Source organism: Equus caballus, chromosome 21 (assembly GCF_041296265.1).
Source record: "Equus caballus isolate H_3958 breed thoroughbred chromosome 21, TB-T2T, whole genome shotgun sequence".
Taxonomy (NCBI): domain Eukaryota; kingdom Metazoa; phylum Chordata; class Mammalia; order Perissodactyla; family Equidae; genus Equus; species Equus caballus.
The window spans coordinates 54830962-54855343 of record NC_091704.1 but is presented as its reverse complement, the minus strand read 5'-3'; the positions used below and the strand labels follow the sequence as shown (position 1 = coordinate 54855343).

The window sequence follows — 24382 nt, the reverse complement described above, 5'->3', positions numbered from 1 at the left end:
TAAGACGCAGATTATTATTTGCCTGCCTTGTCTTCAGGAAATAGTTATTTCTTATTCGTTTCTATTGAAGTAGACAAAGACCCATTTGGGAATTAAACCAGAAGCGTTTATTCCATTTAGTAAAAAGCCAGTCTTATAATGTGCCCTGGCTTATTTTTCAAGAATAGGAATAGAGTGATCAAAAGTGATGACTCATGCCTGCAACCGATATGAGACCGAGCTAATAACTGAATATAAGCTCTTTCTTTAACTTTTTTTAAATCTCTTAGATTTACAATTCATTTTTTATGCTTATTAAATGTTTCCCACAAATGAGGAGTGTATGTATATATAATATATGTAAATATGTGTATATAATATATAAATATGTATAATATATATAATTGTCATATATCATACATACAATATCAAAAGTCTACTTGTCTAATTTTTTTCTTATTCCTTCATATCTTTGAGAGGTACTGATCTAAAAGGTCATATATTAACATGTAGTATCTACATAATCTGGGTTAACATATGAATAGCACATAAAACACTGGCTCTGAAAATTACATTCTCTCTCTGGAGACTTCTGAGAAACAAGCAAGCCCGTATAATCCCTAGCCTAGGTAAGGCTGTTGTCCAAGGATGCTAGAAAAATGCTCTCTATCTCAAATTACTTAAATAATAGTAAAAATTGAATTGTGGGAATTAACATGTGTACTAAAGTTGATGCTAAATAAGCACCAGTACTAAATTTGAGAAATATAAATAAATATGACTTTATTTCAACACATTACTACATTAGTAATTTTATTACTATTTTAAACCTCTACCAATTAAGGAAAGCCTTAACTTGCACCTGTAGTTAAAACTTCTATATTAAATATGTTTTGTACTGATAACTTTGGAGACCAAATTGGCCCACACTACCCTCCCAAGCTCAAATATCTGAATGAAGCTGAAGTAGGAATCCTCATCTAAATAGTAGTGGATTTCACATAAGACCCGTTATGTTAGCCAAGTTTCCTCTGGGATTTCTTTCAGAGTAATTTCTGGAATTACTCTGATAGTGATAGCCACCATATTCTCTTTTCCATCCCTTCACCTGAGATAACGTATTGGAGATAATGATAAGAGCAGAAATTCAGCCTTTGCTTCATCCTTAGAGGAATCATTTAGGAATATGCTGGGGGTGTTTTTGGTTATGTTTGCACTACTCCTGCAGGTAGTTGATAGGAAGCAGGAAGTAGGAAGGATTTAGGTAGCAAGTAGGCCAGTAGCCAGAGTCTCTAAGTGAGTTGGGAAGTGAGAGTTATATAGTATTCACTCCCTCACAGTAACAGAAGGAGATTGGGAAGAAAACTGAAGCCATACTCACCATATTTACGTATTCAGGCACATCCTGGGTAGCAGATTGCCTTCTGCACTCAAGGTTCAGGGAATATTTTTTCCTATCATATTATGTAATGATTTTGAGACTATGACTTTAGCTCTATAAAAATCTATGCAAAGTTGTGATATGTGTATATAAACTTAAATCACGGAATCTGTATCTTTAATGGTCAATCTCAGTCATCCCCATGACCATCAAACATTGAACATCTGAAAGAATGTGAGGGTACATTTTCTATGGCTGGATCCCAGTAACCGTTAAAATTCAATCAGCCTTTAGTTCTGTATTCAGAGTGACTTATTACATGGTTTTACCACGAAAATTTCAGTATAGAAGCTTACAATTTTCCAGGTATAACGATGCTAAATGGTAAACAAAGATAAATAGACTTTGTGGCTCCACCTGGATATAATTGAGTTCATGTTGATTCTAATAAAAATCTGTAAAAATTATATATTGTAAAGAATATTTCTTTAAATAAATGATATGTTGTAAATTTCAAGAGAGTAAAAGAGCCAATCTTAACTAAGATTACAAGAAAATAATGACAGAAATGACATAATGAAAAGAGGAAATATATTTTAAACACATCAATATTTTTCACTAAATAAATGTACAGATATCAACATTTATTTAATTAATAATTCAACAATTAATCTAAGCTTCCTGTATTCTTTCTATGTCATGAATGTGCAACAGAAGAAAGACTATATAGATGCATATATACATTTTTTATGCATAGATCAGTAGTCTCATTTGTGTAAAGTAAAAGATCAAATATTGCTCATTGTGCAGTAGACATTTTGGTTGATGCATTTAATGCTTTAATTTTACTTAGCTTATTTTTATATTAATTTCAAGACAATAGAATTTTTTCCTGAGTTGAAGTATAACATTTACAAGTGTTTTATTTGTTAAGTTAACAAATATAACGTGGATACGATTATATCTTTTATATAATAATTTTATCGCGCAAATAGTGTATGATTGACTTGTAACTGAATCAGCATTCCTATTGCTAGAAATAGTCAATATAAACATATTTGGTAGGTATTTGATTAAAACATACTTTAAAATATTGTTTTGTTTATGATTAAGAAATTTTCTACACTTGAATTTATTTACCATGTCAACTGTTCTCTTACTCTCCCATTATATTGATAAAGAAAGAGAAGAGAAATAAGCAATTTTTTACTCTTCCTATAAGTTATCTCTTTTCATGCAAATTTGTGTATGATGTACTTTATTTCACTTGTCATTTTCTTATTCATTACAAAATTGTTATATAGAAGAAAGAGACCAAGTGAGAGAAGTACGAATATTTTTCCCAATGTTAATTAACCACATCACTTAATTGATTTGATCTCATACTGTGTAATTTAGATCAGCTTGTTAGGTGTTTTTTTCATTTAAAATTCAAGTAATGGAAACCATCAGCATTTTTCTGTAGCTTACTTCACAGATGGAGATCCTCTACAGATATCCATGATTATAGGAGATGGTAGCTTTATAACTATATGGAACAGATTTTTCAAAGAAAATATTTTGCCTTTATGTGACTTCAGGTAGAGCTCTTTTACCATGCCAGGCATTATTTCCATTTCCAAAACTGTATTACTACCTGCAGTTGTGGACAGTTTTCTCGATTATCTGGGTTACCTTTTGGGCCAAACACAGGCATCAAAGGCAGATTGTCTTTCAAGGAGATTGATAAAAGTTTAAAGTTCTGAAGTCCCCGTGTAAGATTAGTCTTGGTTCTCTCATCTGGTGGCTGTGTGAGCTTGGACAAATTACTGAATCTTCCTTAATAATATAGCTTTGCCATTTTATTTGTAAAATTGAGCAAATACTATATAGTCATTGTGAGAGTTAAGTGTGAATATATACGTAAATCACTTTGCATAGTGCCTGACACATAGTAATTTGTTAGTCAATATCATTGTCACCATCATCATATCAGATTGGCAGGAAGTTCTGATATCTCAGGAATCATCTATTTTGCGACATTAAAACAGCAAACTATTTAGACTTTCATGATACAAATGTGTATGGCATTCAATTTTCTTTTCATCTCTAACAGATTTATAAAAGGAAATGGATGGAAATGGGTACTTAACAATGTCTCATATGCATATGTACACACACAAAGCCAAAAAAAATGAGTAGTGAATGTTAAGAAATTATCTCCTGCATTTTTAAGCAATGAAAAATGTAGCTCAGGAAGGAAGATTTTTTTGTTCAACATAATTGTTTAACAGGCATGAACAAAGACAGTTAGTTATGGGGAATTCTCTTTTAACTTATTTATGTATGAAATATATTTTTTTTGACTTTTACATTCAAACGGCTATTATTTTAGTTTGTAATTTTATGTCATATTTGCAGTTTAATTGCCCAACATGAGAAATATTCCTGCCAAAAGAGCGTCAGCTTCTAAAGAGACGGCTGTTCTGTTTATAAATGTATTCCGTCTTTTCCTCTGAAGGGTGTAATTCAAAATGACAGTACAGTAAAAAGGGCTTGACATGAAGGCATGTAAAATTTCAAGGGGATTAATTTTTTATTCATGCAAAATGTGAAAACCCTCTTTTTTCTCACGATTCAAAAATCTCTCTCACCTATTATAGTTTCAGACTATAGCTCAAATATGCTACTTGGTATATTTCTTCTGTTCTCTCATTTCTCTGTTTATAGTCACAATTCAACATATGTCACGTGACTTTTATTGCAGATGTGTTCTAAAAAAATATGGCTTTAGAGTGGCAGGTAAAAGAAAAGAATAACTTTTCACTTGCATATTATGTTAAAATTAAGGAATTTGATCTTCAGAGCAAAAGAAAAAAGACCTCTGTCACTTAATTTTGTTGACCTTGGGTGAGTTATTTAATCTTTCTAAGCAAGTTATTTAATCTCTCTGAGCCTCAGTTTTCTTAATAGTAAAATGTGGAAAACAGAGATTTCAGTATGTTGTTGTGAAAATAAAATAAGATAAGGATAAAGTTCTTGACACAGCATGTAAATGCTCTAAAATTTCCAGTACACAAATCCCCCACAAGCTTATCTAGAGGGTTTCATCTAATTACCCTTAGATCTATGGATTCAAGCTTGAATAAACTCCAAGCCTACTGCTTTATCCAGATTCGCTTTTCATTACGTAGACTCTAGAAGTGATCTTCCTGTTTCAGTGGCCCTGGAGCACACCATATAGCTTTCCTAAGCATACTCTAGTTTCTCTCCCATTGAGACACATTTATTTTCCTGTACTCCAGTCTATTTGTCTGCATCCCTGTCCAAATTTTTACGAACCATCCTTCATCCATACACACAGGGCTGTATGATTCCACTGGCTGAATTTTATATTCCTCATCTGAAACATCTCCCTATCATCCTTGTGAATAAGAATATTGACACTATCTAGGAATATCCCTGCTCTTTCCTGTACTTTAGACTGAACATATTTTATACATGTAAAACCGAAAACAGCAACCAAGTTTACAATGCTACCTTTTATATAAAAGCAGAGTCATTTCCCAAACTATCCTCCTCAATTGGCTATTACAACTTGCCACACATAAGTAGCACAAAAAAAAAAAAATTAGTGCTTTTTGAGTTGGGAACATATTCTCTATTAATGCCATATGCTAGAGAATCAAATGCATTATTTCTTTCTCCTTTTGAATATTTATTTATATTTTTTCTGTTTCCCTTAATAGCAAAGTAGGGGAAAGTGTTGCTCTAAGACTCTGTTATTAATCATAACATATTGCGTACTAGCCAATTGTCACATAATTTCCATTTGCTAAAGTATGATTATTTCGAATCACCACTCATAACTTTTGGCCATCAGACTTTCTGCTCACCGAGTAAAAGTATTTCCATTGAAAAATACAGGTTGATGATTTTAAGAAAAAAATGACAAAATAGTAAAATATGAAAAACCATATAGCAAAAGGAATAAAATGTCCACTTAGTTAAGCATTCTCAGTGTTATACACTTGAGTAAGTGAACTCAATTCTCCTTCTGAAGTTGGAGGAGAAAAATCATTTTGTTTTGGTTTTTCAAACTGTCGATGCAAATGAGTAGCTAGTGATTTAATCAAATTCTTTATATAATCAGTGACAGAAACGTTCAGTTTCTGTATTGTAAGTCCTAGGAATGCTAAACTAATCCTTGAAAATGTACCAGAAACCGAACAGGTACTGATTGGTGTTAAATGTAATACTTAAAAGGAAACTAGATATAACACAAGTGAGAAGTATTCATTTTCAATAAGAAACAGAGTTACAGAGAAGACACAGGTGTGAATCATTCTATTATCATAGAAGCAGTAGCAATTTTCACCAATTGCGAAACTAAAATAAAATAAAACTAAAGTAATGTAAATAGCATCATTGTAATTATCATCTGATACACGGAAGTATATGAAAAGGATTCAACACATATAATCGCTAAAGAGAAGACAGAGAAGTCTTATGCTAATGATATGATATAGCAAATAATATTATGGCATATGTGTCATAAATATGAGTCCTAAATTACATTGGAATTTTTATATTTATATTACTTTTTCAATTAATAAGAGATTACAGCAAGGTTTCCACCTGTTGTGAATATTTTACTTTAATAGGAATCAATAGCATAAAACTCATTGTTCAGTTATTGACTAATTTATATTATTTTCTGTTAAAGTCACATTGTACATGATTCTAATGGAAAATTAAAATTATGAAGTCATTTAATTTTTATCCATTAGCTTCTGCTTCCTAAAGACCAAGTGTCTGGAAAATTATTACAATTCCTATGACATTCAATGAAACGTAAGCAGTTTTTTTTAAAGCTGCACTAATTTAGACTGAACAGGAGAAAACATACTTTTGGGGAACCGAGGTGGATTGTCATTGACATCAGTGAGGGTGATGTTGACTACTGTTGTTCCAGCTAGCCCTCCTAGTTGTCCGCCCATATCCTTGGCTTGGATGAGGACTTGGTATTGTTCTTTGACTTCCCTGTCCATGTTTGGCAAAGCTGTTCTAATAATACCTTAAGGGAAAAAAATAATAAAAGATAAATATCACAAAAGTTGTGTTTTCTAAAATAAAATAGTCCACAAGAAAATGATTTTATCTAGATTCACTAGCAAAGACATGCTAACAAAAATTGTGTGTTTTTTAAAAAGTGAAACACCCCAGATTTCCAATGGTTAGAATATAATTAAATACATTATACATATAATGAACAGCCATATAACGAAATGCTGTATAGCATTGTGGAATATGGTTAAAGAACAATGTAACAACTCTAAAACATGGTCCTCATTCATTAAGTCAGTCAGGTTAGACCTGATTTACACAGAATAATCCTAGCTTTAAAAGAGAATGAAATTGTTAAACAATATAGATAAAGACATGTGTACTAAAAAAATTAAGTGGTTACATTGAGTGTAAGATTTCTAAAGAATGCCATTTTCCTCTTCATTATCTTTACATTCTAGGATAAATATATTACTTCACTTTTTTAGAACATGGAATATCTCCTTTGTGTATTTTATTTTGTCTTTCAGGATTCCTCTCAGTTATTTTAGCCACAGAATTTTTCACTTAGATTTCATTAAGCTTTCCCATTGTAAGGACATTGTCTCTCTTGTCACCAAGATACTCCAGCATCTAGGATAGTGCCTGCCATTTAAAATGAACTCAATAAGAACGTGGTGACCAACTGACTAGTTGAATGACTGGCTGAATGAATGAATGAATCTATAGATAATTAAATTTACGGTTCTGAATCATACAGTACATATGCATATTTACATATCTGACTCATTTTCTTCCCTTGCGCCTAAATGTAGAACTAAGTTATATTTATATTTATTCAGAGTGAAATAACTAAAACCTTCTCTACTTGTTGCAAGTACAATTATGAATAAATTTTATACCAAATTCCAATCTGTAGTCAACGGTTTTAGGAAGAGATCGCCAAGCATTTGTCTTAAACCCATGTGTCTTAGATAGTGTTGTTTCTTAAATAAAGTAGCATATATAAATAACAAAGATCATATCAACCATCAACACAAAGTATAGCACCCAAATCGTAGACTGAATATGCATCCTCATTTTATCTGCACTTTCCACTATCAACTTAACCATATGCTGTTCTGTTGCTAATTCAGACTTAACTACAATCTAAAATTTCTTCTGACCCTTGGCAGGAAATAGTTGCAAAAAAGGCAAGCTCTTTTTTTTGCTACAACTGCTCTATTCATACACTGGTACTGACACCATTTTAATTCAATGTTTGTCCTCTCTTCAGCTCAGATTCCTTATGTTTCATTTCGAAGACTCTTAACTAAGATTCTTTATTTCTGCATCTCAGTGGCCTGGCCCTACATGCCATAAGCTACATGACTTCTGCCTGTCTTATAACATTTACATCTTCTAGATAAATGCCTGGGTTTAATTCATATGTGTGCTATTGTCCTGTTCTTAGCTAGATCTATCTTTACTCAATTCTTTTCCAAAATGAATATGGAATACAAATATATATGATTCACGTATGAATCATACATATATATATCATTTCCAATATGAGTTATACATATAATTTTTACTTTTCTCAATTCATTTCTAATAAAAATTTTCCAATATGAAAATTTATAAATATGCTATATATATATAAATTTTATACTTTATATAAAAAATACATAAATAGTAAGATGGTATGAAAAAAGAGCAAATAGGCATGATTAGACTTATTTAAGACTAGATTTTTTTTTCTGTTGATATGTTCCAATTGTCATCAAGGCCCCAAACTGCCCTGCCCTCCTCCTGCTCTATCCTATCTGTGGCTTCCAGCCCTCCAGTTAGTGGAATGTGGCTCGACTGGAAGACTGTAGATTAGAATCATTAGAATCCAGAGAGAGGAAAGGGTTGTATGCGTAGTTTCAAAGAAAATCTTCTCTGATGAACATGGCGGGCTTCCCTTTCTCCACCACCATTTCCGTTTAAGAACCACTGTCCTAGAGAAATAAAATATGGCATTTCTAGAATTTTTGGAGTTGAATCTAGGGAATCAGGCAGACTACCAAGTTCAATGTGATAAGAGAAATCTTCAAATACTGTGGTCTACTGAAAAAGCCTGGGAAGAAAAATCTCCTTTTCAAGAAGTTGCTTTTTTATGCTCATCCATTGTTTAGTAATTGCCTAACATTTAAAAACAAATAAGCAAAAAATGGACTGCACGGTCTTGAGTAAGGAGAAAACTTGCAAAGCACTGGGCTAATGCACTGCAACGATAGAATGTAACCAGCAGCGGAAATGCTACATTCTAATATTTCAGTTCTCAGGTTTAAGTTCATGTGTCTATCTCTATTTTCAGTATTTGTATACAAAGATATAGTGACAGGCTTGTATGATAATAGCTGAAGCCTAAAAAGAAAAAAAACCCCACATGTTTCATAAAATAGTATAAATACTCCACAAACTTAATTCATTTGAAATATTTCTTAAATAAATTATATTTATTGGATGAAAAGTGTAGATAGGCAAGTATACATTGAAACCTGTTATAATTTGAGTGTCTTGTACCCGATGAACTTTCCAACATTAATCAAGACAATTAGAGTGAAAACAAGAATGAGTAAAATAATCAGATTTTGTTTCTGCCAATATACGTGGACATGTATGGTTGAGAGAGTTATAAACTTAAAATGATATATCAAGAGACACTAATCTGCCAGGGGCTACATTCTCCCTTTGCAATCACCCTCATGTGTGCAAGCCCCCCCAGATTTGGTGCATCTCAGCTAATTTTGTAAAATCATAAAACATTACATGTGATAATCCAGGATATGGTTTTACAGAGTTATTTCTTGAATTGAGTGTTGAATTGCATGATTGAGACATGGGACAATAAATTCAGTCAACACTTGTACTAAAATATTCACGCAGGTGCTGCTATTAGGTTTGAGGTTATAATGGTTAATACTCTTTCATTGGCCCCTCCGTTTTCACTTTGTATACTTTTCTGGACTTCTCTCTGCTCTCCCGCTTCTGGTTGCTAATTGGCAGGAGATTGGATGGTATAAGGGGAATGAGGCTGAGTTTTCTTTCCGTGGATCCCCCATAAGCCACACTGTCCCCGGCCATAGTCCCTCACTGAACACATGCATGTGTCTCCGGGCCCCGCTCATTCCTTCAGCCCTAGTGTGGTGACCACAGCTACTTGTTATTCCTTCTCCAGATTCTGCCCTATCCCTTATAGCTTCCCTGAAGCCTGCTCGCACTTTCACAAAGAGTCTTTTTATTAGCTAATTTCAAATTGCCCAATTGGGTGTCATCTGTTTTCATCTGGAATAATAAATTATAGAGTCTCTGTACAAGGTTCTTTCATAGAATGTACACTTAATAGATATGTGTTCATGTGGAGTGGTGAAGAGACCATAAAGAGGCACTTAAATAATTAAGATAATTTCAGATGGCGATTAGTGTTATGAGAAAATGAAATCAAGCGCATTTGCAGATGGTGTCAGGAAGGTTCTTTCTGAAGAAAAGCTTTAGAGCTGTGATCCCAGAGAAGAGGAGGAGGCAGAGCTGAAAACACAGGGAAGAGCATCCTAGGGAGGGAAAACAGGAAAGCACTGCTTCTTCAAGGCGCGCAAGAAAGCAGCCAGAGGCTGATATGGCTGCAGCATATCTACCACTATGGGGAAGGATGATGTAAAATAAGACCACAGAGTGGGAAAGAAGAAGTAACATAGTAGTTTTCAAAGATAAATCAACCCTCTGAGGAAGCATCTTGAGACTCAACAAATGAGACTACATCAAACTACAAAGCTGCACAGCAAAAGAAGCAATCAACAAAATGAAAAGGCAACCTATGGAAGGGGAGAAAATATTGGCAAATCGTATCTCTTATAAGGGGTTAATACCCAAAATATAAAAGAACTCATGCAGCTAAATAATAAAAAACCAAACAATCTGATTAAAAAATGGGCAGAAGAACTAAATAGACATTTCTCCAAAAAAGTCATGGCCAATACTTACATGAAAAAGTTGGTTGACATCACTAATTACTAGGGAAATGCAAATCAAAACCACAGTGAGATATCATCTCATACTTATTAGAACGGCTGTCGTCAAAATTCCAAGAGATAACAAATAGTGATGAGGATGTGGAGATAAGGAAACCCTTGTACACTATTGGCGAGAATGTATATTAGTACTGCCACTATGGAATACCATATGAAGGTTCCTCAAAAAATTAGAAGTAGGACTACCATATTATCCAGGAGCCCCACTTCTAGGTATATATCCAGAGGAAATGAAAGCAGGATCTCAAAGAGATATCTGCACCTCCCTGTTCATTGCAGCATGATTCACAACAGCCAAGGTATGGAAACAACCTAAGTCAACAGATGACTGGACAAAGATGTAGTATATATGTGCGTGTGAGTGGGGATGTGGGGTTGGGGAAACGGGGGAGATGCTGGTCAGAAGGCACAAACTTCCAGTTATAAGACACATAAGTTCTGGGGATCTAATGTATAGCATGGTGATTGTAGTGAATATTACTGTATTATACACTTAAAAATTGCTAAGAGAGTAGCTCTTAAAAGTTCTCACCACAGAAAAGAAATGGTAATTATGTGATGTGATAGAGGCTTTGGCTAACACGTTGTATACTTTAAACTTACACAATGTCATATTTCACTTATATCTCAAGAAAGCTGGAAATATGTTCATTATTATTTTGAGACTATTAGAAAGATAGATAGATAGATGATAGATAGATAGATATAGAAAGATAGATAAACAGTGGATGAATGGCTCTATCTTCCATTCACTGAAGATTAGAGTCCAAAGGAGTCCTAGGCCACTAGTTTGTTCTTAAAAGAGCAGCCATGGTGGTGAGGTCAGAGTATGAACCAGGTCACAGTGCCCCTCTACTCTGAAATGCTCAGAGACTGTCCGGGTCACTCCGGGTAAATACCTTGCACAATCCCCACCTTCCCACTTAACTCCCTGAGTTTATTTTTCCTAACTCCCTCCTTCATTCACTAGAGCTTTGCACACTCTCTTCCCTTTGCCAGAAATGTTCTTCCCAAGGTTTACTCAAGAACGACTCTTCCACTTCCTTCATATCTGTTCTCAAAGTCATCATCATAGGACTTTGTTGGTCATCCCATCTAAAATTCTATACTGAATTAGTTTCCTGTTGCTTCTGTAAGAAATTACCACAAACTTACTGATCTAAAAATAACACAAACTTATTATCTTACAATTCTGAACATTAAAAGTCCAACATGGGTCTTGCTGAACTAAAATCAAGGTGTTGGCACGATGAATTCCTTTCTAAAGACTTTAAATCTTCCAGAAGATGCCTAAACTCTCTGACTTCTGCCTGTCTTCCCTCATCTTCTAAGGTAGCAGCATAGCATCTTCAAATCTTTCCTGGGCTCTGACTCACCTGCATCCCTCTTAGAAGAACACATGCAATTAAATTTAGTCCATTCAGATAATGCAGAATAATCTCCCCACCTCAACTTCAAGTGATTAGCAAACCTTAATTCCATTTGCAAATTTAATTCCCCATCATGATGTTACATAGCATATTCACAGGGTCCGGGAACTAGGACACGGACGTTTCTGGGAAATCATTATCTTGCCTACAACAGATATGTCATATCCCAGCATGTCATTTGCCTTTTCTCTATTTTATAATTTCCTCCTTAGCCCTTATTGCTATTCAAAACACCATATATTTCACTTATTTATTCTGTTTGTTTCGTGTTCCCCAAAACAGAATGTATATTCCTTATGATGGGGTTTTTTCTTTATTTTTTCTTCGCTGTAGGATATCTATTTCTAGAGTAATGCCAGGAATATAGTAGGTACACAATAAATATTAGTGAAATAAATGAATTAACATCTAACAACAATTTAGGTAACATGTGGAAAAGAACATGTATCTTTCAAGACAGAATATGATTTAATATATTACTAGTAATCTTGGATATTATTGACCAAAATACTCAAGATGTAATTTTGAGTAAGATGGAGTTGTTAGTTTAGACCTATGTGAATACTGTGTGTATAACTAATGTATTACGAAAAAAAACCCAACTTAGTTAAAGGTTATTTTCTCACTTGAAAATGATCTCTTTTAGTAGATCACAGACTCTAGTGTTGGCCATGTCGTGGTTAAACTTTTAAAATGATTTGAAGGAAGCATTAATGCACAAATCTGTTGGGAATAGCTAATAGATGGCAGGATAGTAAAATAATGATAGTTAAAGATGGGAACCTTAACTTTATCTGCGATAACGTAAGTTTCTTTTTACAATTCACAGCTAATTGTGTTTAAAACAGTTATGAGAGATCTGCTTTGCAGAAGTTCATATGAAAAGTTAGAGTTTCATTTCATCACAGTCTTAAAATAGACTAAAATGTGAAGTGGATTGTTTGCAAAGCTAGTGCATTCTTAAAGAATATTAACAAAAATGTGTCCATCACTACACAGATGAAGTATATGGTTTTTAAAAAATTTTTTGCCAATAAGTCTTTTGGAGACAAGAAGAGTTACCAGGTTATTTTCATCAGAAGGAAATTCAGAGACCATATGGTCCAACTTCTCACTGATAACATGCCTTAACCATTCTTTAGGATTTGGAAGTCATTTCCTCAGGAGTTCTTGCCTCAGGAAGTTTCTCCTGCCTCCATCAGTCTATATCTAGCACCCAGCCATAGCATGATGTATCATGGATTTTTAGCCTATAAAACTCGAATGTAATCTTCAGAGGACCTGATGATCTCCCTAAAATACAGGGATCTACTTGAGGATCTACTTGATTCATCTCAGCACCTCAGTAGCAAAGTACCTGTCAGGCCATTGGTTATAAATAAATGTGCATCAAATGAATTAATAATAACCAAATCCAACACCATTAGCTCATGGCTCGTCATCTGCTTTAACACTTCCAGCAACATGAAGCTCACGATCTCATGAGGTGCTCCTCTTATTTATGGACAAGTACTAACATCTTTTTTTTTTTGATATGAAACTGAAATTCTTTATTCCTGTCACTTATATTAGCCATTGACAGCCCTTTCCTCTTGAGCAGCACAGAATACAGCAGTTCCTTTTCTGCATGACAATGCTGCAACTTCCTAAAAGCATGTACCACATCCCCCTGGAGTATTTTCCATTCAAGGACAAACATTCTTAGTTCTAGCTGCTGGTGTGTGCATTCCAGGAGTTCTAAATTAAGGCAAGTGGAGTTCACATAGAATTCTCATGAAGTGTGACAATGCAGAATACAAGGGAACCATCGCCTGCAGTACATTTTTAGTCATGGGACTTCACTACACATGTGTAAAAACTACCCAGTAGGTAACATGTGTTGTTTAAATCTAATAACTTTCTATCTCTCTGACACATCTTTCCTTCCTCACATGAATAAGCATCTATTGCTTTCCTTGCTCTTGCTATGTCAATAATCAGTCCTTGTCTTATGTAAAAAGTATTAGAGTGACTATTTTGTGTAGGCAAATACTCTTTTAGTTTGCCCTTGAAGAACGAGGAGAATCTATCTTTCTCTCACCAGTACCAATTGAGATATCTGAATCCTGTAAGTCTTTCCTCTGAGTTAATATCAAAAGCATTTTCAAGCCATAAAACATTGTAAGTATTTATATAGTACTATATAGCATTAGCTCAAAGTATAGTCTAACCCGTGCTTTAATTTTAATATACGGCTTTCAAAGACCAACACATTTTTAAAGACCTAGATGAATAAATACCAGTCAGGATATGGGACAAGGTTTCATTTAGGACATAGGCTTGTATTGTTTCTGAATAAAAGGTGATGGTTGGAGTCAAAGAGCAAAAATCTTGAGAAAGCCTCAGTTCTCTCATCAACCATTGTCAGATTTCTGTAAACAGAGGCTGGGAGAGGATCTCTGAGTATGAAATATCAGAATAGTAAATAAAGGGAAAAAAAGAAAATAACACATGCATGCAACTCCATTCTCACTCTATTGTTTTCATATGAATTCTATAAATGCATGTATAAATATATAAAATAAAAACCTATAAATGCACATTGTTTTTAACAATGCACATAAAGGAAAAGATACTGATGACAAAGTTCTGGAGATGGGTGGTAGTGATGATTACACAACACTATGAATGTAATTAATGGTACTGAATTGTACTTAAAATGGTTAAAATGGTAAGTTTTATGTTATGTCTATTTTATCACAATAGAGAAATGCAAAGTTTATAAATTTAAAAAGATTTTGAGAGAAAGTAATATCATCATGCTTTCTCAAGTAGGGATCAGATCATTTCGAAAAATACACATTATCACCACATGATACACAAAATGATAATATTTAGTTCCCCCTTCAGTCTAGTTTTTGAAATCATTTCAGGAGAAAATTAAATACTTTAAAAGAATTTAAACATAAATTAAGTCATGAGATCAATCACTTATAGTAATTTTGTTTGCCTAAATGAAATTATTCTATTATCAATGCTATGGAGATGTTTAGCATCCTGATTTCAGGCACTGGATAAAATATTACAATGCCTATTGTTTAACATTTTATAGATTATAAGTATTTTCCTAGTGTATAATAAACATTAAGCATAAAAATGTATATAATATAATGATTTAATATGCTAATATGACATTTTTATGTTTTATAAACATTAAGCATTATCAGTATGAATTTTATTTAATGTTTTATATGTTAAGCTACATTTTTGAGTTTTTAAAATATCATTTGAGGCATATACATAATGTATGTAAATTTCAATTCACAATAAGTAATTTCATAGTTAAGCCAAATTATTGCCAAAGTAGACACTTTTAAAGAGAAATATTATTTCTTGGCTTATTTCATAAAATGCATTAATTTATATTGTTTATAAATAAGCTTGCTGTATTTAATTCGATAGAGATGCTAGGAATGTCAAATAGCAATATCAATAAGGAAATCTTTTTCAGTTTCTCATTCCAAATGAATAATAAATGGTTATATTTATCTCTTCATAAATATTTAGGCACCAGAAGTTTTGATGAGATTCTTCCTTTAAGAATTATTTTAAAATGTATTCTACACTCAAATGGGGAAAATTTTAGATAATATTAGTTTTTCATGCATTTTATTTAATAATAGCAAAAGGAATCATAAAAGGAAGCTATATGGCTGGAACAAATGGAGACTATTTCTGAGAAATTGCAATTATCCTTGATTTTTGATTTACTCTTATCCACCGCAAGGTGATAAATTTGACAAAAAGTCTTCTTAATGGTTTCTGTGCATGAAGAACTAGTTATCATTCTATTAATGAAGTGCCTCATCATCCACTCTTTTCCTGCCTGGTGGTCTGAGGCATTGTTAATATCAAGACTTCTGTCTCCAGTGAAAATCAATGCTCAAAAAATCTATTCCACAGTTTATGCCAGAATTGCCTCACCTTTAGTTCTAAATAATAAGCATCACATCAAAATATACATACACAATTATAAAAGTCATATTATGAACATTCATGCTCTTCTGCAAGATAATACTTTCTAAAGGCATTAGAATTCATCTAAAGTTGATATTGAGTAAGTAAAGTCAAGGGGAGAGCAAGTCTTTTGACTCATATAATTATCCTCTGTCTAGTATTAGTATGACAATAGCAATTATATTCTTAACCCATGCTTTATGCTTATGTTCATCTTTATGTGATTTTATCTTGCTTTTTTTAAGTTAGATATTGGCTCTATTTATAGTTATTTCACCAGTATTAAATCTTTAATCTTTTTTATGCCACATTACTCTGAGTATATAATCTCACCCACTCTGTAGAGTTAATCACTGCAACCCAATAAGTGTACCTCACACTGAACCCCCGTCTTCACCCATCTCTACACACTCTCCTTTCTCTTTCTTCCATCTCCTCTATCTCTGAGGAGTGCTTCTCAGAGTTTGAAAGGATCTAAGAGACATATGCTGCCCATACTTTTGTTTCCGGTCAGAATATCCATTATGGTAAATTTGGAAAAGACAGGTAATTATATAAGAAAAATAACCCATAGTACTCCCATCTGACAAAAGGATGTATGATACTTCAGATAACTTCTCTTCATTATTTGTCTATACATTCAGCCTATTATCCAAATCTTCTTAATTGTTCCGAAATGTTCTACCACCTTAAACTTCATTGAACAACTTCCCCAAACTCTTTCCTCAACAAATTTCCCTTTTTTCTACAAATATATATGATTTTCCCACAGTTAAACAACAACCACCACAAAGCTTCCTTAACACTGACCTTGCCAAACATCTTATCTTCACTGCCGTGCTTCTTGAAAATAACTTATGTTCTAGGTGTAACCTCCCCATCACACACTCACTCTTAACACTTGACACTCTGGCTTTTGGTCTCTGATCCTATTTCCAAACTAAAAGAGCTTCTTTCTCCTAACCTTTCTGGATTCTCTTCGGCTCTGATGATCCCTTCTTAAAGGCCTGATGTGGTCCTTACGACAATCTACTCTTTTCTTAAGTTTACCATAGGGAGCAACTTCCTGCCTGTTTCTCTTAACTTTTTGATGACTTCTCTTCCCTATTGGCTTGCTGAGGAGAGTAAGAAGTGAGGAGAGAATGGCAGACTCAGTTGACAGAAAGTTTGCAGTTTCTCTGTTTCCACTTAATTGACTTTGCGTTTCTAGGCAGTATTAATACATAGTTAATTACTAATTAACCTATATCTAATTGGTATTCCAGATTTTAGCACACACTTACCAGGAAGCATAAATTTTGAACTGTTTAGTCTATTTGCATGTATACTGTCTGAGATTAATACCTTTCAAATTGATGTAGCTCTTTAAAGATTTATTTACAAATTGAAAAAGAAATTTATTAGTTCAGTATGTTAACAATTTATTCCATTATTTTAAGCTAATATAATAAATATTATTGAATTCAATATACAATATGTTATAATGTACTATGTAAGAGTTAATAAAATAACTGTCGTTGTGGAGTTCCTGCTTTAACTGTGACATGAACACCTACTTCGATCACTTGTCACGTGACTGGATCTCCTTAAAAACTCTACAGCATTCAAAAATAAATTCTCTAGAAACAAGGGCACCTCATTTCATTTAAAAGGGAATCCAAATCTTCCTGAGTATCCTCCTGCCATTTTCTTTACTTTCCATAGATTCTTATATATTTGGCTTTGAAAACTGCAATTTAAATGGTTTTACTTAAAAATGAGACTGGCTTCAAAAGCATAGACCAGAAAAATTAGTGACCTTGGTCTTCCGAGTTAGTCTCCCTTCCCCTGTGAGAAGCATGTCTAGATTTATCCAAATCCATTCTCCCTAACCCTTGATAAAGATAGCAATAGAAGCTCCTTGATTTTACCACGTGTTGACAAGGTCCCACACTGAATATAATTGAACCCAACCAAGAAAACCTGAAATGAAAAGCTATTTTAGCCAGAAGAATCAAAAATCAAATAAGCCCAGATCTTTGAAAATTTAAAGTGGAACATACAGAGAATCCCTAGCTAACAAATTTGGACTTGACACCTATATACGAAATGGTTTATGTCTACACAAATTTCAATCGAAAGGGAATAGTTCTGCAGCAGCAAGTTAAGAGTCTATCTTCCTTTGCTTAATGTGCAGCACATTGAATCTTTATTGCACTATTAGAATAGGCAACATCCATGCCAAGATTTAATTAAAGCTTAAATATTTGAAGGGGTGGTGATAATTTGTCTCTAATCAAAAATTTACCTGTTTTGGGATCAATAGAGAAATAAGGTTGTCCCTGAAGAATGCTGTAAACGACTCTGGCACTGCTTCCATAGGTCGGGTCGTCTGCATCCGTGGCCTTGACCTGGAGCACATAGGCACCTGGAAAATGAGACAATATGACTCTAGCATCTTTGTTTTACAGAGCTCAAGGTCATGTCTGTCATCTGCTGGCTCCACTTTCCTTTGGAATTTCGCATTCCTCAATGATTCTGTGAGTATATGATGTCACTGAGAATATTTAACTATTATAACCAAAATGTTGGGCAGATATTAGCCATTAGTGCAAATGATACATATTTTAAATATCTATTTTTAGAGCTGTGTCCATTTCCAGTACCTAGATCATTGAACTGGAAGTCATCATGATAGCTTTATTGATTTGCACACCAAAGAAAACATGACACTGCTTACATTAGCTCATCCGCTTTAATTCTATGATTAGGATATCAATAGAGAAGCTAAAAGGTTTAAAGGCTTACTGAAATTTAGAGGGTGTTAAGTAATTTGCAATTGCAATTTAAAAATCAACAACAACATATGGCGTTAGGAAGCCTAATTAAGGACCGAATATTTAGGAAATTCAGGAACTGAAAATAATATTAATTATAGTTACAGGAGCACCTCTATGCCTCATGACTGAATTAACTTAAGGGTTCATTGACATAGGAAAACACTGAAGGCAATGTAAATTACCTGTAGCTTTGCTAATTTTTTGACATTTGGTCATATTATTTATGTACTAGGAGAAGTTGAAGGGAGATTTGTTCCTGCATTTTTGTCTATGTATTCACAATCATAGTTAAGTCCTCCTCAAGGAGTTTTTAAGTGGGTATCTCTTCTTAATGTTATGTTCAAAATTACTATTCTGAGTTGAGAGTAAAGTAAAATTAAAAGTGTCAAATGATATAAATAAAATAAATATGTCAGTAGATATTGTAACGGTAGCATCTTCTGGTAGTCAGAAGAAAATCTTTACTAAGCATAAAGGAGTGGTTTGTACATCCAAAGTTAGACAATGGACAGAACATCTTCATCTCTTGGAGGCATTCACAGTAACTGCTTGCTTTTGGGAAAGCAAGATTACTCCTTTCCTTTCAGTTACTTCTTCAGGCTTTTTTCTTCAGGCAGTACAAAATTGGAAGAAACTAAATCTTAAAGGTTTGCTCTAAAAGCTAAGAGAATGAATTATCTTGTTACCTTTATTTTTTTAATAAATAAAGTGTTAGAATGGTGAAAAAATAAGAAATGATAACTTTCAGTAGATATTTAATGCCAAATGCTTTATTTTAAGATGCTTTGGTGAATTCCAGCTATATCAACAGATGAAAAATATGCTTTATTACAGCAGCCTTTCCCAGGAAAGGAAACTTCTAAAAGGAAAGTAAGCAAACATTACTAGGATGTCAAGAGTGATAACTGATATCATCGTCATCACTATCATCAATATGAGTACCATCATTAATAATTATTTGACAAATAGGCGTTGGGGACCTGTATTAAAGATTCATCAAAACTACATCCTCCTTAATGCTATAGGGATGAATAGTTTATCAGGAGTAAATTTCTCTCTTCCCTCTGCTCTTCCCCCTGGATCTTCACTATCCTTTCATCACACATGTGTTGTGTGGGCAAAGTCTACAAATATTAAATAATGCCCAAATTCTAGACATAAATATTGCAGTCGAAAAGCTGTGGATTATTTAACTCTGAAGACACATTTGAAGAAAAAAGCATTTTATCTGCAAAAACTATTTTGTAGCAAACCAAATAAACTTTTACCTGACTCACACCATATGCTCAATGGGGAATACAGAGGCAAATAAAATAGTATCTTTCCTTTTACGTTTTTGTTGTTAATATTAATATGAACCTTCACTAAGTATGCAGGAAAATATTTTCTTACAAAAGTGGTATTGCATTCTTTATGTTCATTATTTTTTTCTTTAAAGCTCAATATTAAGAGAGCAAATTAAGAACCACTCCCATAAGTCATAGAAGCAGCAGATACGTGTTATTCAATTCCACTTTATGCAACTCGAAAGGATCAATGGATAGTAAGAATAACTGCACTTGTAGCATTTTTCTCCGGTTTCATCCATACTATCAAAAATGATTGTTCAGGGGCCAGCCCCATGGCCTAGTGGTTAAGTTTGGTGTGCTCCTCTTCAGCGGCCCAATGTGCTGGCTTGGATCCTGGGTGCAGACCTGCACCACTTGTCAGCCATGCTGTAGTGGTGATCCATATATAAAATAGAAGAAGATTGGTACAGATGTTAACTCAGGGCTAATCTTCCTCAGCAAAAGGGAAAAAAAGACTGTTCACTCAGTTACAGTAGAGATTAACTCTGGTTTAGTGAAAAAACAGATTCCAATGTTAGTTATTAGAAAGTGCTTAGAGCTGCCTCAATAGATGTTTCCAAGAACACAGTTAAACACCATTATATCAGCTTGTTTTACCGGTTCTTTCATGAATTTCACCACACTAATGCAAAAGAGAGATTTCATATGCCCTTCATTAGGAAGACTCGGTTAATTGCCTGCAGCATGTAAATCTCCAGACTAACTTCCTCAGTGCTTGTATAGCACACCAGTTCCCGGCACTATTAAACACTAAATGCCCAAGAGTTGTGGTTGGGGACATGCTTAATGTGCAAGAAGGAAATAATATAATCAATGATGTTCACAAAACTGGTGTAGTCTTATGTAGCGGTCATTTTCAAATTTAGTCTCTTGTCACTCAAATCTAGGATGACAACATAATATCTCCAAACATTAAAGTGCGGAAAGAATGTAACTCACAGAGAAACCATTCCTTTATGAGCAGCTGGAGAAGGAGTGCAGAATGGGCAATGGAAAGCATTGAATCACTTCAATTTTCCATGCAACACTGCTCTCATTAGTAGTAAATTAATTAGTGTAATTTTTAGTAAAGATCAAAGCTAATACTAAAAACGTTATTTTATAGTAATAGTAAAATTTATAGTAACTAGTAATAGTAAAATTCTGAATTTATAGCAATAGTAAAACTAAATTTTAAGCAGTCACTCAAAAGTGAATATATATAATATGTACTAATATCATATATGTGTATATATATAAATAATAAAGCAAGAACAAATAAATTGATCATTGAGAGTTATGGCACCATCAGGAAGAAAGAACGAACATTAGGAGAAGGCTATGTGATATAAAATGAAAACCAAACAGGGGTTTTGCTAAAACACTTAAAAATAACTGTGCATTATAGCTCGTATGAGAACCAATCTGGATATCATTTTTAGTACGCATATATGCATATATCAAAATGTATTTGAAAAATTAGTTCCATGTTGTTAAATTCACAGTCACTATATGATGTGATCTCAATCTTTTGCCAATAAACATTCGTATCATCATAACACTTTGAATAAAAAACATATTAAACAGGGATACATTACCTACATGAATTAAATTAGTCAATATTTTCTCCCATTTATGTTGAAGACTAATTAAAGACATGGTGTTTGGCTTAGTAATCCCAGTTTGAGAATCCCTACATATAATATTTTATATGGTTGGGCAATAGACCTACACAAACACAGGAAATCACACACACAAAAGAGTGATTTAACAGTTTTCTCAAAGTTATGAGCATGCATTCACCCATTCAGTCAGTTATTCGTTTAACAAATATTCAGACTTCCTATGATGTGCCAGGCACACTGTTCAGGGTACTAGCGAAACATCACGAGTGAAATTGAGAGGCCAAAATACTCTATGATACTTTTCTATCTAGAGGGGAATTGGAGAGGGAATAATTTTTTTTGTTTTAAGATTTTGTTTTTTTCCTTTTTCTCCCTAAAGCCCCCCAGTACATAGCTGTATATTCTTCATTGTGTTTCCTTCTAGTTGTGGCATGTGGGACGCTGCCTCAGCGTGGTTTGATGAGCAGTGCCATGTCCGTGCCCAGGATTCGACCCAACGAAACACTGGGCCGCCTGCAGTGAAGTGTGCAAACCTAACCACTCAGCCACGGGGCCAGCCCCAAAGAGAGGGAATAAATTTTAAAATAAACAAATATATAGACAGAGAGAGAGAGAGACAGATGATATCCCATTGTGATGAGCGCTAAGGAATAAAATATGACAGTGTAAGGAGTGACAAGGTAAGGGACTTTTTCATATGATGATCAGGAAAAGCAATTTTGAGAAAACTCATTTATGTGAGACATGAATGAAGTGAGAGGTAAGAGGTTTTTTTTTTTTTTTTTTTATGAAAGCTCATGCCACGCAGAGGTAACTGTAGATACAAAATGGTCTTGAGGCAAGGGCTGTTGGAAGTGTTGAGGGGAACCTCAAGGAAATCAGAGCCCCCTTCCCTGTGGATTGAAAAGCAGATGGGATAGAGAGGTGGTGGAGAAGCCACTGTTTTTAAGCGACCGTTAGGACTCTTTCAGAGTTTAGCTACCCCTCCAACATGCATCTATCTTGTTATAACTACCTATCTATCTTCTTACCTACTAATCTGTATTTCATTTTCATGAAAGAGAATGGAACTATTCACATTGTGGAACCCTACTTCACTCATTAAATAATAAATTGGGGAGGCGTGTTATAAAAGCACATAAGTATTATTAAAATAATAAATATTATTAAATAATAAACACACATAATCATCTGTAATTAATCTCTTTTAGTGGACACTCTGTTTAAAGGATTTTGGGGTGTTTTTCCTATGACTGACAATTTTACAAATTGGTAAATTCCTACCATTGAGATAGCTGGGTCCAAAAGCATATGAATTCAGCATGTTGATATATATTGTCAAGATGTGACTACCTAGAGATTATACTAATTTACATTCTTGCCAACAGAGTCTGTTTTCCAGTTTTCTCACCAGCATTCATTGTTCTTATTTTGATTTTGTAGATTAGGAGTGAATTTAGCACCATACGTGGATTGGTCATTTTTATTTTGTGTGTATGTGTATAAACTCTACTCAGATTCTTAACCCATTTTATTTTCATAGCTTGTATCTATCTGTCAATCTACCTATTGAAAGTATATTTACTAGCTTATTTTGACTTAGTTTGTAGTCACTTTTTTCATTTTATGATCATTTTAAGTGGTTTTCTTTTATATGTATATGTTTATGTGTGTGTGCCTGCATATATACTTATCTCAAAAGTACTATTCTATAACTGTGTTTGATGAGATTAGGTGCTTTGCATTATCCCTTCTTCCTGAATTCTGTTCAATGAGCATGTGGGTTCTGGAGCCAGGAGCAGGCAAGCCAGTTTGCTTTTGTAATACAGCCACACATGGCCTACTTTTCCTTGTAGGTGTGTCATGTGATAGTTGTGCTTTCTTTATTTGGTTTCATTAAGATCAATATTATCAAGACAGGGATGACTTTTAGAAATAATCTGGCTCAATGTCTGCATTTTACCGTTGAAGAATTGAAGCCCAGGAGTGTTAAAATCATTCTTATTAATACTAACGACGTTCTCACACAAAATGTCAGAGAGGTGGGAGTAGAACTGAGCTCTAATAACTCATGTTTTCAGATAAAGTAGGCATTAATTTATTGATTCATTCATGTCTTCTTTTAATCAACAAATGTTCAGTGGTACCCACCATTCACCAGGTACTATTCTCAACATAGAATAAAAAGCATTGTGGTACATAATTATTTATTATATCAAATGCCACTTTCAGCATGACAGATTTATAGTCTATTCAATTTTTTGCATTTAGGGTATTACATAAACAAACTTCCTAGAAATACATTGAAAATACAAGTGGATTATATTTAATTTATGGGCTCTATAAAATGTTTTTTTAATTTCCCAGATGTATAAGGGTGTATTCAATCTACCGATTGAATACGTCCTTTGCTTTTTATCACCCCTGCAACTGTCTCAGCTGGTTTGCGTCCTCACTCTCACAGTTGTAAAGCTAAAAAGCATCTTAATTTCTTCCTCCTCCAGCTACTTTTACGTGGAGGCATCAGCATCATTGTCCCATAGCACAAGATTGATCTTGTTACTCTCCTTCATTAAAAAAAAAAAAAAAAGTCAAAATTAAAAACAAAAAACCTCTAATGGGTTTCTATTTCTATGGAAAGAAAAATCATCTAAACTCATTGACGTACTATGAACAGCATGAGATGAATGGGTTTCAAATGTCCCTCTCAGATTGGTTTCTGA

General features: G+C 33.8%; 1 protein-coding gene across 6 annotated transcripts in view; it reads right to left on the bottom strand.

The window, feature by feature from the left end:
• The window catches only part of CDH12 (cadherin 12), a 937014-nt gene that overhangs the window by 76933 nt on the left and 835699 nt on the right, over positions 1 to 24382 (bottom strand). For all 6 annotated transcript variants that reach the window (XM_014734929.3, XM_070245950.1, XM_070245953.1 and 3 more), the window contains 2 exons: positions 18175 to 18294; positions 6249 to 6416 (listed from right to left, as the gene is read on the bottom strand). In XM_014734929.3, coding sequence (XP_014590415.3) covers positions 6249 to 6416; positions 18175 to 18294 — 288 coding nt within the window. The remainder of the gene's footprint in view (positions 1 to 6248; positions 6417 to 18174; positions 18295 to 24382) is intronic.